This window comes from Hyla sarda, chromosome 1, assembly GCF_029499605.1.
Source record: "Hyla sarda isolate aHylSar1 chromosome 1, aHylSar1.hap1, whole genome shotgun sequence".
Classification (NCBI taxonomy): domain Eukaryota; kingdom Metazoa; phylum Chordata; class Amphibia; order Anura; family Hylidae; genus Hyla; species Hyla sarda.
Window position 1 is genome coordinate 25,497,553 of NC_079189.1, and position 17,525 is coordinate 25,515,077.

At 44.7% G+C, this 17,525-nt stretch overlaps 1 protein-coding gene across 1 annotated transcript in view; it reads right to left on the reverse strand.

Annotated features, from left to right (window-relative positions):
* Positions 1-17,166, reverse strand: part of DNAAF9 (dynein axonemal assembly factor 9) — a gene marked incomplete in the record, with an annotated part of 90,218 nt that extends 73,052 nt beyond the window's left edge. The window contains 6 exon segments of the mRNA XM_056553268.1: positions 88-194; positions 1,850-1,946; positions 4,082-4,206; positions 4,287-4,406; positions 6,461-6,540; positions 16,041-17,166. Of these exon segments, the coding sequence (XP_056409243.1) occupies positions 88-194; positions 1,850-1,946; positions 4,082-4,206; positions 4,287-4,406; positions 6,461-6,540; positions 16,041-16,090 (579 nt within the window).
* Positions 17,167-17,525: the final 359 nt, after the last annotated feature.

Genomic DNA, 17,525 nt, shown 5'->3' on the forward strand with positions numbered 1-17,525 from the left:
TCATTGTTGAGACATTTAAAAGGCACAGGACGAGCTGTACGGTGCCGAAACGACAAAGAGGGATGGGAGCTGAAACAGATCACATACCTCGTACTTCATGGTGAAGAACCCGCCGCCCCCGATGCCCTCTAATGCAAACGCCTGCACAATGGGCCACTTCTCCACTATGAACATGTCGAATGTCTGCAGGTGACCTGAGGGCGAGAAGTGGTTAAATGGTTACAGCATGGAAATCCAATCCCACGGATATAATGAATGCATAGATGGATGTCTAAGTCCAAACGTTAGGCCTCCCTGCGAACGCCAGAACGGCACCCCGACTCTCAGAGAGGGATGGCACAGCATACAGCACTTGGGCCCGCACGCTCGCATACAAATGAATGGAGTGTGTGCTGTCTAGCCTGGCCTCGTTCCGGAGAGCACAGGGTGGGGTTTTCCCAGGAGCCAGACCCCCCCCCCCCCAATTTCTTACTTACCCCATTTCATGTGCATAGAAGATTAGATAATTTTGATCAGACAGTCCCATAGATATCAGCTTTTAGTGATTGTTACATGTAGGACTGAATAGATTCTGTAAAATGTGATATTAAAGGAGTAGTCCAGTGGTGAACAACTTATCCTTTATCCTAAGGATAGGGGATAAGTTTGAGATCGCGGGGGGTCCGACCGCTGGGGCCCCCCCGCGATCTCCTGTACGGGACCCCGACAGCCCGCGGGAAGGGGGCGTGTCGACCTCCGCACGAAGCGGCGGCCGACACGCCCCCTCAATACAACTCTATGGCAGAGCCGAAGCGCTGCCTTCGGCAATCTCCAGCTCTGCCATAGAGATGTATTGAGGGAGCGTGTCGGCCGCCGCTTCGTGCGGAGGTCGACACGCCCCCTTCCCGCAGGCTGTCGGGGCTCCGTACAGGAGATCGCGGGGGGGCCCCAGCGGTCGGACCCCCCGCGATCTCAAACTTATCCCCTATCCTTAGGATAGGGGATAAGTTTTTCACCACTGGACTACCCCTTTAAAGAGGCACTCCACTGGCAAAAATATTTTTTTAAATCTTAATCCTTCCAGTACTTATCAGCTGCTGTATGCTCCACTGGAAATTATTTTCTTTTTGAATTTCCTTTCTGTTTATCTCTGCTGACACCTCTGTCCATGTCAGGAACTGTCCAGAGTAGGAGCAAATCCCCATAGAAAACATCTCCTGCTCTGGACACTTCCTAAAATGGACAGAGGTGTCAGCAGAGAAGAAAATAACTTCCTGTGAATCATATAGCAGCTGATAAGTACTGGAAGGATTAAGATTTTTTTTTAATAGAAGTAAATTACAAATCTGTTTAACTTTCTGGCATCAGTTCGATGAACAACAACAACAACCAACACCACCACCAACCAACAACCACCACAATCACCACCTCCACCACAACAACAACCACCACCACCACCACCACAATCACCACCTCCACCACAACAACAACCACCACCACCACCACCACCACCACCACCACCACAATCACCACCTCCACCACAACAACCACCACCGCCACCACAACCACCACAACAACCACCACAATCACCACCTCCACCACAACAACAACCACCACAACAACCACCACCACCACCACAATCACCACCACAATCACCACCACAACAACCACCACCACAACGTTTCTTCCAGTGGAGTACTACTTTAAAAACAGCCTTATGTGCAGAGCTATACTTCCTGTATATTGAAGGATGATGGATCAGCAGAACACCAATGGGTTTTGATGGGCACTGGTAGTGTCCATAGTGTGGTGGATCCACTGCATTTTGGCAAACCAGAACCCATGGGGATCAGAGGCGAAGAGAACTGACCTTGGGTGCTGTAAGGGATCCCTATGCGGCTGCAGTCTCGCACCATGTTGACAAAACTTGCAATTTTAAATTCTTCTGCCGCTTCTTCATCTTCATACTGCGGATGATACAGAACATAATGAGGAAAGATGCGTAATTCATACGACAGACCGTCAGCCCTTCTGCATACAGAAATCACTTGTGTCTACAGCAGAAGATGGCTTTAGTCTAAGTCAGTGTTTCCCAACCAGGGTGCCTCCAGCTGTTGCAAAACTACAACTCCCAGCATGCTGGGAGTTGTAGTTTTGCAACAGCTGGAGGCACCCTGGTAGGGAAACAATGGTCTAAGTGATGTTAGTACAACCAATGTCTCCATGTCATGCAGTAAACGGGCAAAAGCAACATGGCTGCGAGGTCAAGAAGCTTTAAGGGGTTCTCCCCTGGAAAATGTATTGATTTTATTTTAATTTTATTTTTTTTAAATCAACTGGTGCCAGGAAGTTAAACAGATTTATAAATGACTTCTATTAAAAAAAAACTTAATCCTTCCAGTACGTATTAGCTGCTGTATGTTCCACAGGAAGTTCTTTTTTTTTTAATTTCCTTACATCTGACCACAGTGCTCTCTGCTGACACCTCTGTCCATGTCAGGAACTGTCAAGAGTAGGAGAAAATCCCCATAGCAAACCTCTCCTGCTCCAGACAGTTCCTAAAATGGACAGAGGTGTCAGAGAGCACTGTGGACAGACAGAAAGGAAATTCAAAAAGTAAAGAACTTCCTCTGGAACATACAGCAGCTGATAAGTACTAGAGGAATTAAGATTTTTAAATATAAGTAATTCACAAATCTGTTTAACTTTCTGGCACCAGTTGGTTGAAAAATAAAAATAAAGTGTGTTTCCCACGGGAGTACCCCTTTAAAAAGGGGTACTCCGGTGGAAATCTTTTTTTTTTTTTTATTAACTGGTTTGTAAATTACTTCTATTTAAAATTCTCAATCCTTTCAGTACCTATTAGCAGCTGTAAGCTACAGAGAAAATTATTTTCTTTTTTAATTTCTTTTTTGTCTTGTCCACAGTGCTCTCTGCTGACACCTTTGTCCGTGTCAGGAACTGTCCAGAGCAGCATAGGTTTGCTATGGGGATTTTCTCCAGCTCTGGACAGTTCCTGATATGGGGAATCAGGTGTCAGCAGAGAGCACTGTGGTTAGACTGGAATGGGAAACGCCACTTCCTCTGGAGCATAGAACAGCTGATAAGTACTAGAAGGATTAAGATTTTTATATAGAATTAATATACTGTTTATATCGGGTTAACTTTCTGGCACCAGCTGATTTAATCTGTTAAGACAAAAAAAGAAATTCAAAAAGAAAAGAATTTCCTCTGTAGCAAACAGCTGCTAATAAGTGCTGGAAGGGTAAAGATTTTTTTAATAGAAGTAATTTACAAATCTGGTTCACTTTCTGGCACCAGTTGATTTAAAAAAATAAATAAATAAAAAAAAAAAACATTCTACCGGAGTACCCCTTTTAGGCTGCAAGTCATATAGACCATAGGGTCATCTTACAAGCTCAGGGCTCCTGACAAGGATCGTACAAGCTACAACCAAAGCCCACAGAGCATAGGACACAGAAGGGATGAATGGGCCACGGATCTGATATGGACATGAAGACTACATGTGTGAATTCGGGTAGAAAAACAGACATGGTGCACATCTACAATCTTGTATAATGATCTGATTGCTTCTCAGCATAATATCAAAAACTAACAGGTTGTTAGTATACATTATGATCAAAAAGTACAAGCCCACTCGCCACGTCAAGGCCACCTATTTAGAGTGGGTCCCTAACGTCCCTAGCATAAAATGGCGCAGCACCGGGTGGCGACCACCACCGCCGCAACACCAATGCCCACAGGGGGAACGACCCACCGGCAGAGCGGCCCCAATGCCACTCAAACCAGTGTATGGGTCGCACCCCCCCCACAGACACGGCGCCACGGCAGCAACGGACGCCGCACAGCACCACACCAGTGTGAACAAGGTATAACAGCTCACTTACCATGCTCTCCCAGTCAGACTGGGAGGCTGCTAGGAAAGAAATGGCCCTTGTGTAGCTAACTACTGCTTATATAGGGTTGGGCTGAGGGGGTGGGGAAGAGGGCAGCACATGTTCAAACAAAAAAAAGGAGGGGATAGAAAACACAGTGTGAATTCGGGTAGAAAACGGACATGGTGCACATGAAGACTACATACCTCGTTTTGGGTCATACAGTGGACGTGCAGGTTCCTCCAGCAGCTCACATACGGCAGCAGGTAGGAGTAGTTCACAGGGTTACAGTACAGGTGGACGCTGTCCGATTTTATCAGGATTATGACATCTGCAATCACAATGCTTGGTTACTTCAAGTGTCCCCCAAAAAAAGGACGAGACAACCCCAGCAACCCCCCACCGTCTCACCATCGAGGACTTCTTCTGGAAAGCCGGTCTTCTCAAACCCAACGTTTCTCTGGCTGTACAGGTCGAAGAGCAGATAGTTGGCCAGCTCCCTGCATCCTTCATTGTATCGGCTGTCAATCCCTGGAAAGCAAAAAGGTAACATGATGTGGTGTAGTGTAAAGCGGAGGCGAATGTGACCGTGTCATGCCAAGTAGAGATGAGCGAACTTACAGTAAATTCGATTCGTCACGAACTTCTCGGCTCGGCAGTTGATGGCTTTTCCTGCATAAATTAGTTCAGCTTTCCGGTGCTCCCGTGGGCTGGAAAAGGTGGATACAGTCCTAGGAGACTCTTTCCTAGGAATGTATCCACCTTTTCCAGCCCACCGGAGCACCTGAAGGCTGAACTAATTTACGCAGGAAAAGCCATCAACTGCCGAGCCGAGAAGTTCGTGACGAATCGAATTTACTGTAAGTTCGCTCATCTCTAATGCTAAGGTGTACTACTGATCACAGCCAGCCTGCACTGGGTCACCACACAAAAGGGCCCTGATGTACCTGTAAGTTTTCATAACCACCTTTATTTAGTACCTATACCAGTGTTCCCAACCAATGTGCCTCCAGCTGTTGCAAAACTACAACTCCCAGCCTTCGGCTGTCCGGGCATGCTGGGAGTTGTAGTTTTGCAACAGCTGGAGGCACACTGGTTGGGAAACACTGTTCTATATGGTTCGTGTACAAAGTAACCCTCCTCAAAGCAGTGGTCTCCAAACTGCAAGCCTCCAGCTGTTGCAAAACTACAACTTCCGGCATGCCCGGACAGCCAAAAAGCTGGTGCCAGGAAGTTAAACAGATTTGTAAATTATTTCTATAAAAAAAAAATATAACAAAAATATAATAATTAGAGAGGAGTGAACTTACAGTAAATTTGATTCGTCACTAACTTCTCGGCTCGGCAGTTGATGCCTTTTCCTGAATAAATTAGTTCAGCTTTCAGGTGCTCCCGTGGGCTGGAAAAGGTGGATACATTCCTAGGAGACTCTTTTCTAGGAATGTATCCACCTTTTCCAGCCCACCGGAGCACCGGAAAGCTGAACTAATTTATGCAGGAAAAGTATCAACTGCCGAGCTGAGAAGTTTGTGACGAATCAAATTTACTGTAAGTTCGCTCATCTCTAATAATAATCATAATAATAATCTTTATCCTTCCAGTACTTATCAGTTGCTGTATGCTCTACAGGAAGTTATTTTCTTTTTGAATTTCCTTTCTGTCTGACCCCAGTGCTCTCTGCTGACACCTCTGTCCATGTCAGGAACTGTTCAGAGCAGGAGAGGTTTGCTATGGGGATTTTTGCTCCTGCTCTGGACAGTTCCCGACATGGACAGAGGTGTCAGCAGAGAGCACTGGGGTCAGACAGAAAGGAAATTCAAAAAGTAAAGAACTCCCTGTGGAGCACACAGCAGCTGATAAGTACTGGAAGGGTTAAGATTTTTTAATAGAAGTAATTTACAAATCTATTTAACTTTCTGGCACCAGTTGATTTAAAAGAAAATGTTTTCCAGTGGAGTACCCCTTTAAAGTCGGCTCATGTATACCAATCATTCAAAGTGTCCTGTGTATCCCATTTATCATAGCCAACCTACATAGCCCATACACTACTATGTGACCACTGTTCCCTTAAAGGGGTACTCCGGTGGAAAACTATTTATTTTAAACCAACTGGTGCCAGAAAGTTAAACAGATTTGTAAATTACTTCTATTAGAAAATCTTAACCCTTCCAGTATTTATCAGATGCTGTATACTACAGAGGAAGTTCTTTTCTTTTTGAATTTCCTTTCTGTTCTCTGGTGACACCTCTGTCTATTTTAGGAACTGTCCGGAGCAGGAGAGGTTTGCTATGGGGATTTTCTCCTGCTCTGGACAGTTCCTGACTTGGACAGAGGTGTCAGCAGAGAGCACTGTGGTCAGACAGAAAGGAAATCCAAAAAGAAAAGAAAAAGAACAGCTAATAAGTACTGGAAGGATGAACTTTAAAAAAAAAAAAATTATAGAACTAATTTACAAAATCTGTTTAACTTTCTGGCACCAGTTGATTTTAAAAAAAAAGGTTTCCACCGGAGTATTCCTTTAAGATGAATTTATAGACCCCCACCGATCAGCTAGTTATCCCCCAATGTTCATTGCAGCCACTTACCTAGTATACACAGGAGGCCGTCTGGAGAGGATTTGCTGGATTTCGTGAGGATTTCTTGTATTTTCCGCAGACGACTACAGCTGAAGAACAAAAAAAAGGGAAAAGACGGTAATAAAGGAGAGGATACAAACAATGAAAACCATAAAGAAGCCAATACACATGGGGTCAAGGGTCACCCGCATACATGTGTACTATATAAGCAATCTACATCTTTCAGCCCAACAACAAGGAATGCTGGGCTGCAGCCATAGGGTCAGTACTGCAGTTGCAACCAAGCTTTCCAAGGCTTCTGAGAAGTCAGACTATACAGGGTAATGGGAGCAGAGGAGATGTCACAAGGGATTGTCATCAGATTTCCCAGTAATGGAGAAGAATTCAAAACCTTCTTCACCCTTTTTAAAATATTTCAGATTTTCGCATAGTTTCCACAATAGTCAGAGGACTGCAGTGTATCCAGAATAAGCCTTAGTAATGTAAACCGTAACGGCGCCGCACCAGCGTGACACCATCAGTATAGATACAATATTGTTGTCCAGCACAATACAGGATTGTTGATGCCGCTGACCGCGCTCTGTGTCACTCACCATTCACAGCAAATCCTGAGGTGGTCTCAAAACGACGTACCTCCAGCTGTTGCATAACTACAACTCCCAGCATGCCCAGACAGCCAATGTCCTGGGGATCAGACCTCCACTGGCCAAAAGCTTATGCTCTAAGCTAAGCCAATATGGTTTTAGCCCTAGTCTAGTTAAAGGGGTACTCCGAACGCTGGAGCCGGGAGCTCGTGACGTCATACCCCCCAAATGCAAGTCTATGGGAGGGGGATGTCCTCCATTTAGGACCACTACCTTTTACAAAGAACATTCCTTGCTCTGGAAGATCAAGTGTATATGTTTATATATACATATTATTTTTTCTTTCATATTCGTCACAGAAAGCTCATTGATTTTAATAGGCACCATGTAATACTTTATTTCACCACTAGTGGTGCTGTAGAGATGCTCATAGACTTCCAATTATGGTTAAAATTGGCCAAAGTGGATAGATCTCTTAGGGGGTTGTTCAGTTTAGAAAAGGCCATTTTTAATTTACCCTGTTGGGAGAGGTAGTTTGTTCAGGATTCTCATCTCTTGGCAGAGTTAAAGGGGTACTCCGCTGCTCAGCGTTTGGAACAAACTGTTCCGAACGCTTGAGCCAGCACCAGCAGCTCGTGATGTCGTAGCCCCGCCCCCTCAATGCAAGTCTATGGGAAGGGGCGGGGCTATGACATCACGAGCTCCCGGCTCTAGCGCTCGGAACGGTTTGTTCCTAACACTGAGCAGCGGAGTACCCCTTTAATCTCCGTCGATCACTTTATGATTATCTTAATTTCTAGAAAGTCTTTATCCGGTTACAGTAACACCCAAATGTTTAAGCATCAATGAACTTTTAATCACAATAATCCAAGAGGAGTAAAACCTGCAGGGACGGTATTACTGGAGGGTAAATAATGGTTACACCATCTCAGGTCACCGCAGACCGGGTGAAGGATTCCTCCGGGGATTCTTTAAACGTGAGAAAGCTCCTGTGAGTAAACCTGTGTGTAATGTGGGATCTCACAGCGCAGCGTTCTGAAGTCACAGGGGACGGGCACAGGCCTGCTCCAGATGAAGGGGAACCATCGCTCGGGATGACCCAATTATTCCCATTATAAGGGCGGCCTCTGTGACATAATCCGCAGCTCCCATCAAAGCCAAGTGGCTACGATTAGTCCCGTAATTCTGTATCATTAGGGTCACCCCCGGGGCTGCATTCAGGTCAGCAGGGGGCAGGACAGAAATGTATACCTAACAGTAAGGGCAACCTATGGATCCAGTTACCCCAAATATCTGTACTGTCATACTGCAGTCCTGGTACTCAATAAAATAGTCCATATCCGAAACATCCATATAAATGAACACCCAGCTTGGCTGAGCGTTCATCTGTGCTGAAAAGGAAGAAGTGGAGGGGTAAGCTGCTGCCAGACTTCTTTAGTTGATCGCTCCAAAAACAAAAGGATGGGGCAGAAGAAATAAACGGATCAGGTGGCCACTATACACATTAGATGGCTGTCCAGTACCTGCTGAAATCTCAGAACACTATATAGCTACACCCCTGGGCTTATAAGACTTAAAGGGGTACTCTGTTGCCTCAACGCTTGGAGAGGACAGCGGGGGGGGGGGGGGGTTGTAACATCATGTCACGCCCCCTCAATGCAAGTCTATGGGAGGGGGCGTGGACTTGCATTGAGGGGGCATGGTGTGATGTCACGAGGGGCATGGCCGTGACATCACGACCCCCCCCCCCCCCCCTCGCCGATACCCAGCGTTCTAAACAGAGATCGCCCGCGATCTGACGTCTTATTTACTATCCTTTGGATATGGGGTTAAGATGTCTAGGGGCGGAGTACCCCTTTAAGATGTCCAGGGGCAGAGTACCCCTTTAAGATGTCTAGGGGAGGAGTACCCCTTTAAGATGTCTAGGGGCGGAGTACTCCTTTAAGATGTCTAGGGGCGGAGTACCCCTTTAAGATGTCTAGGGGCAGAGTACCCCTTTAAAAGGGGTACTGCGGGATACAACACAGAAGATAGAAACAGAGAGCTATTTTCTTCTAAAAACAGCACCACCCCAGTCCTGAGGTTATGTCTGGTATTACAGCTTGGCTCCATTCACCTCAATGGGACTGATCTGCAATAGGTCAGTTAATCGCTGGCCGCAGAGATGTCCTGCCTTGGCCGGTGATAGGTGACACTGCCACTCACCAGCACACTGTAACAAAGGCAGAGATGTCCTGCCTTGGCCGGTGATAGGTGACACTGCCACTCACCAGCACACTGTAACAAAGGCAGAGATGTCCTGCCTTGGCCGGTGATAGGTGACACTGCCGCTCACCAGCACACTGTAACAAAGGCAAAGATGTCCTGCCTTGGCCGGTGATAGGTGACACTGTCACTCACCAGCACACTGTAACAAAGGCAGAGATGTCCTGCCTTGGCCGGTGATAGGTGACACTGTCACTCACCAGCACACTGTAACAAAGGCAGAGATGTCCTGCCTTGGCCGGTGATAGGCGACACTGCCACTCACCAGCACACTGTAACAAAGGCAGAAATGTCCTGCCTTGGCCGGTGATAGGCGACACTGCCACTCACCAGCACACTGTAACAAAGGCAGAGATGTCCTGCCTTGGCCGGTGATAGGTGACACTGCCACTCACCAGCACACTGTAACAAAGGCAGAGATTGGATGCAAACGGTACATAAAGCTTCTACTCCCAGAACAGCACTAGGTCAGTAAGGCCCCCGGAGACCCCGTATGTTTCCGGACGCTGTAGAGTCGCTCCCCTTCTTGAGGCCCATATGTGCAGCAGTTGCCTCATGTAATGGTTACATAGGAAATACACATCATAGCGGGGCCCCTCCATAATAAAACCGTCAGGACAGCTGAGAGTTTGGTGTTGCTGATGGTTGTCTACACCAGTGTTTTCAAACTAGGGAGCCTCCAGCTGTTGCAAAACTACAATTCCCAGCATGCCGAACCGCTCAAGGCATTCCCTGAGTAATATAATTATATTATTTATTACAATAATAATAATATTATTATCATCATCATCATCATCAACAACTAAAAATAATAATATTACAGATAATATTTATTTATATAGACCTCTGCGTATACAGTAATGTCCCCCATAGACCTCTGTATATACAGTAATGTCCCCCATAGACCTCTGCATATACAGTAATGTCCCCCAGAGACCTCTGTATATACAGAAATGTCCCCAATAGACCTCTGTATATACAGAAATGTCCCCAATAGACCTCTGTATATACAGTAATGTCCCCATAGACCTCTGTATATACAGTAATGTCCCCCATAGACTTCTGTATATACAGTAATGTCCCCCATAGACCTCTGCATATACAGTAATGTCCCCATAGACCTCTGCATATACAGTAATGTCCCCATAGACCTCTATATATACAGTAATGTCCCCATAGACCTCTGCATATACAGTAATGTCCCCATAGACCTCTATATATACAGTAATGTCCCCATAGACCTCTGCATATACAGTAATGTCCCCATAGACCTCTGCATATACAGTAATGTCCCCCATAGACCTCTGTATATACAGTAATGTCCCCCATAGACCTCTGTATATACAGTAATGTCCCCCATAGACCTCTGTATATACAGTAATGTCCCCATAGACCTCTGTATATACAGTAATGTCCCCCATAGACCTCTGTATATACAGTAATGTCCCCCATAGACCTCTATATATACAGTAATGTCCCCATAGACCTCTGTATATACAGTAATGTCCCCCATAGACCTCTGTATATACAGTAATGTCCCCCATAGACCTCTGTATATACAGTAATGTCCCCCATAGACCTCTGTATATACAGTAATGTCCCCCATAGACCTCTGTATATACAGTAATGTCCCCCATAGACCTCTGTATATACAGTAATGTCCCCCATAGACCTCTGTATATACAGTAATGTCCCCCATAGACCTCTGTATATACAGTAATGTCCCCCATAGACCTCTGTATATACAGTAATGTCCCCCATAGACCTCTGTATATACAGTAATGCCCCCCATAGACCTCTGTTTCGGATGCTCATTCCCTCCCCATTCACTGTGCATCTCTCCGTCCTATAACCCACCCAGCTCTGCTACATCTGTATGCGGGGGTCACAGCCGAGCTGTCTGTGCTGTCACCATATAATACTTATCAGAACAATCAGACTATTGTTCTCAGTGGAAATCCCCGGTCGGCTGGAGACTCTCTGACCGAAGGTGGAGAAATGATGACATGATCCGGGGGAGGGGGGAGTGCAGCCAGTAAGGCTCAGACCCTGATCATTCATCCGCCCGCCCCCCCCCCCCCTGTATCTAAGCTTCATAGCTACAGTCACCTACACAGAAGGGTTGTCATAGGGACAAAACATGTACTACACTGTATATAATACCATCAGGCTCCTAATGTGCAGATGGTAAATGTACAGGGTCATGTGACTGCGGCTTCTGCCAATTACCTGTGTGAACGCAGCCTAAGATTACTTTAAAGCAGTGGTCTCCAAACTGTGGACCTCCAGATGTTGCAAAACTGCAACTCCCAGCATGCCCGGACAGCCGTTGGCTGTCCGGGCATGCTGGGAGTTGTAGTTTTGCAACATCTGGAGGTCCACAGTTTGGAGACCATATTGAGCGCTGTATAGCGGCTGTAGACCTTTCTATACATGTCTCAGGAATTCATACACAGAATAGACCCTTCACACACAGCAGAGCCCGAATAATGTGCTTGGAATCTAAGAACCAGCAAAAATAAAAAAAAAATAAAAAAAAAATAATAATAACAAAAAGCAAAGATAATAAAAAAAAATATATATAAAAAAAAAAAATATTAAAAAAATAAAATTAACAACCAGAGCGATTTGTCATTTTTTGGGGATGTGATAAAAATTTAAAAAAAAATATTATTTTTTTTCTCTTTTTCTTTTCAAAGATAGGTGGACTGGATAGTAATAAAGGACAAAGGGGGAGAGAAGGGGATAATGAAAAAAAAAATTTAAAAAACCCCACAAAAACTGCACTCTCATTTTTTTTTTTTTTTTTTTTTTTTATTTCCAAGAAGCAGTTTTTTGGGTTGTTTTTTCAAAAATAGTGCGTTTGGCATAGACAGTTTTTTTCATTACAAGTCATGTGATTCATTCATCATGTGACTATTTCTATTGAAGAAAAAGCGCCAATGTAAACATTTTTTTCTTCTTGTCGTTCTTTTCCCTCTCCTAGAAGTCTTAAAAAATAAATAAATAAATCAGAAACTCCTTAGGCTCCCGTCAGGGGAGAATAGCGGGAGAAAAAAAATACTGCTTGCGCCATCTTTTTCTCCTGCTTTTCCAGTCAAAAAACAACAGCGCCCGGCGGACCCCATAATAGTAAATGGGAGCCGTCGAGACCTGTTGTTGCCCGTTGTGCCCAGTCACGAGAACGGCCATTAACCCCAGCAGGAACAAGGGCTTACAGGTATGCCCTCACATCCTGGGACTTAAAGGAGTAGTCCAGTGGTGAACAACTTATCCCCTATCCTAAGGATAGGGGATAAGTTGCAGATCGCGGGGGGTCCGACCGCTGGGGTCCCCCGCGATCTCCTGTACGGGGCCCCGACAGCCCGCGCGAAGGGGGCGTGTCGACCCCCGCACGAAGCGGCGGCCGACACGCCCCCTCAATACAACTCTATGGCAGAGCCGGAGTGCTGCCTTCGGCAATCTCCGGCTCTGCCATAGAGATGTATTGAGGGGGCGTGTCGGCCGCGGCTTCGTGCGGGGGTCGACACCCGCTATCTGGCCGGAGAGCCTGGCCCCCGTACAGAGAGATCCCAGGGGGCCCCAGCGGTCGGACCCTCTGCAATCTCAAACTTATCCCCTATCCTTAGGATAGGGGATAAGTTTTTCACCAATGGACTACCCCTTTAAGGACCAAGGGCGTACCTGCACGCATCGGGCAGGGACTGGACCAGGATGCCTGCTGAAATCATTCAGCAGGCACCACATGCACCCCCCCCTCCCATGTTGGCAATCGCCGCAAGTCCATCAATTAAGACCGGCGATTTGTGGCAATTCCGGGTCAATCGGGTCTCCGGTGACCAGGAAAAAAAAGGCTGAATGGGGCTTTCCAAAACAATGGGGTTTTCTTTTATTTTGCAGCCCGGACGGGATAAAAGGAAAAAAGTGCGCGCCGGAGTACTCCTTTAACTTAATGGTGTGTAATGGTAGTGTGAAAGCCTAAAAATAAGTCCTGCTCTATACAGCTGACAGGTTATTACAATGTTTTTCCTTAGGAACATTTCCTTAGATTAGCCTTTCCCAACCGGGGTGCCTCCACCTGTTGTAGAACTACAACTCTCAGCATACCCGAATAGCCAAAGGCTTTCCAGGCATGCTGGGAGTTGTAGTTTTGCAATAGCTGGAGGCACCCCTGTTGGGAAATACTACCTTTGATGTATTAATTGTCAAACAACAACCAGAGGAATCACCACATCCCTTCATTAAAGGGGGACTCTGGTGGAAAACATTGCTTTTTTAAATGAACTGGTGACAGAAAGTTAAACAGATTTGTAAATTACTTCTATTAAAAACATCTTTACCCTTCCAGTACTTTTTAGCAGCTGTATGCTACAGTGGAAATTATTTTCCTTTTTGAATTTCTTTTTTGTCTTGTCCACAGTGCTCTCTACTGACACCTGATAGCCGGATCAGGAACTGTTCAGAGCAGGAAAAAATCCCCATTGCAAACCTATGCTGCTCTGGACAGTTCCTGACACGGACAGAGGTGTCAGCAGAGAGCACTGTGGACAAGACAAAAAAGAAATTCAAAAAGAAAAGAATTAACTCTGTAGCATACAGCTACCAAAAAGTACTGGAAGGGTAAAGATTTTTTAAATAGAAGTAATTAACAAATCTGTTTAACTTTCTGGCACCAGTTGATAAGAAATAAAAATAAAATAAAAAAAAAAAACACGTTTTCCACCGGAGTAACCCTTTAAAACATCAGCCTTTGATCACAAGGACGTTTGCAACTTTTCATCTTTTTTTTTTTTACTGTTAAAGTTACAGGACGGCGCAGTAATTGGGATTTTGTTCCACATCTTACAGTTCGCACTGTAGAACCTGATGTTGTAGGTTTTATTTTAGACATGCTCTAGCTGTCAGGGAATGATGGGAGTTGTAGTTTTGCAACAGCTGGAGAACCACAGATTGGGGGGGGGGGGGGGGGGAGACACTTGTACAAGGGGGTAAATAACAATGTTTCTATTTATTGACAGCAAGTGGAGATCTTGAAAATGGTGCCTATGGTGTGTGAGGGCAGTGGGACAATCAGGCAGTGGGACCGCCCCCCCCCCCCCCCCCCCCCAAAAAAAAAAAATGAAATAAAATTATATATATATATAATACTACAACAGATTATTCTCCGAGCTGGTTTCTAGAATAATTACTCCATGTCCCTATCCAAAAAATACCGCTATAGTCTATACCAGTGTTTCCCAACCAGGGTACTTCCAGCTGTTGCAAAACTACAACTCCCAGCATGCCCAGACAGCCTTTGGCTGTCCGGGCATGCTGGGGGTTGTAGTTTTGCAACAGCTGGAGGCACCCTGGTTGGGAAACACTGGTCTACACAAATAACACATACAATATATAAAATGATGGTTCCATACAATATCCAAATAATACCACCATACCCTAACTAAATAATGCCACCATATACTATCCAAATAATGCATTTACATATCCAAATACCGCCATACCTTATTCAAATTATGCCGCCATAACAAAATGCCGCAATACCTTATAATACCTTATTCAAATTATACCACCATACCATAACAATACCGCCATACCTTATTCAAATTATGCCACCATAACAAAATAATACCACCATACCTTATAATACCGCCATACCATAACAAAATACCACCATACCATAACAAAAATAATACCACCATACCTTATAATACCGCCATACCATAACAAAATACCACCCTACCTTATAATACCACCATACCTTATAATACCGCCATACCTTATAATACCGCCATACCTTATAATACCGCCATACCTTATAATACTGCCATACCATAACAAAATAATACCGCCATACCTTATAATACCGCCATACCTTATAATACCTCCATACCTTATAATAATACCGCCATACCTTATAATACCGCCATACCTTATAATACCGCCATACCTTATAATACCGCCATACCTTATAATACCGCCATACCATAACAAAATAATACCTCCATACCTTAGAATAATACCGCCATACCATAACAAAATACCACCATACCATATAATACCGCCATACCATAACAAAATACCACCATACCTTATAATACCAACATACCATATAATACCTCCATACCATAACAAAAATACCACCATGCCTTATAATACCGCCATCCAACAAAATAATACCACCATTCCTTACTCAAATTATGCCATCATCCCATAACAATAGAATACCACCATAACCTATCCAAATATTACATACCATCTTCAAATGATGCCGCCATACCCTAATCAAATAATACCTCCATACCCTATTCTCCAATGGCGTTTTTTTTTTTTTAATACATCAATCCAATTGTATGACAGCGACAACATCACCATGGAGCGCGGGCGAAGAGAACAATCGCAGGTGGCACAAGAAAACGCAACACGCGCCAATGTACACAACTCTGCACCACTTGATAAATAGGTGAATTCTTATTATTTCGTTACAGTGTAATAGCTCAGATTCCGTTACTATAGTAACCCACCCATCAAAACAATCCACAAGAGAAGGGCAATCAGAGGGCCCGATAAGTGACGTAATAGACCCATAACCATGACGACAGGTCATCAATACAACAGGCCCTGCAGTGAGGTATGCTGGGACTTGTGGTTCCCCAGTCTATGAAGAGCCTCTATATACCGCAGTACAGACAGTGGGCAGACAATGCAGCACAATACAGGGTGGCACGGAGGCTGGCACATACCTGACTGCCGGGGAGCAGCTCTGATAGCGGGCACCTCTCCTCTGGGACATGACGCGGCCGTGTGTGGCTCCGGATCACACCGTGTCCCCGTATATAGCGCTCGGCATGGCCCCGTTACCCCGCTTCTCCTGCCCGACCTCTCACTGCGCGCTGCCGACGTCCGAGCGCGCTACCGTAAAGTCAGTCCTGGTGTGCGCATGCGCATCAATACAGAGAATGCTGCGCGCTGCCGACGTCCGAGCGCGCTACCGTAAAGTCAGTCCTGGTGTGCGCATGCGCATCAATACAGAGAATGCTGCGCGCTGCCTACGTCCGAGCGCGCTACCGTAACTAGTGCTTGATGTACGCATGCGCAGCAGCGATGACAGCAAACACGTCCTGTCCCTTGTGGTACATAAGGGCAACTAGGGGGCAAAACTGTGCGCAGACAATACATACGCGGGCGCTTTATGGGCGTCTGCGTCAATTGATGCCTTTTTGTTGCCTATTGAAGGGAATAAACCCCTTGAGTATCAGACTGCTGCTTAGCAACCGAGAGCAGGTGACACCTGCACATCACTATATTTGGGGGTTTCCAATATAACTGCCATAGGATGCCTAAATAATACCGCCACACCTTATCCAAATATTACATACCCTATTCAAATAATACCGCCATACTCTATCGAAATATTACATACCCTATCCAAATAATACCACCATACTCTATCCAAATATTACATATCCTATTCAAATAATACCGCCATACACTATCCAAATAGTACATACCCTATCCAAATAGTAGCACCATACTCTATCCAAATATTACATACCCTATCCAAATATTACATACCCTATTCAAATAATACCGCCATACCCTATCCAAATATTACATACCCTATTCAAATAATACCACCATACTCTATCCAAATATTACATATCCTATTCAAATAATACCACCATACTCTATCCAAATAGTACATACCCTATCCAAATAATACCGCCATACTCTATCCAAATATTACATACCCTATCCAAATAATACCGCCATACTCTATCCAAATATTACATACCCTATCCAAATAGTACCACCATACTCTATCCAAATATTACATACCCTATCCAAATAGTACCACCATACTCTATCCAAATAGTACCACCATACTCTATCCAAATATTACATACCCTATCCAAATAATACCACCATACTCTATGCAAATATTACATATACTATTCAAATAATACCGCCATACTCTATCCAAATAGTACCACCATACTCTATCCAAATATTACATACCCTATCCAAATAATACCACCATACTCTATCCAAATAATACATATCCTATTCAAATAATACCACCATACTCTATCCAAATAGTACTGCCATACTCTATCCAAATAGTACCACTATACTCTATCCAAATATTACATACCCTATCCAAATAATACCACCATACTCTATCCAAATAATACATATCCTATTCAAATAATACCGCCATACTCTAT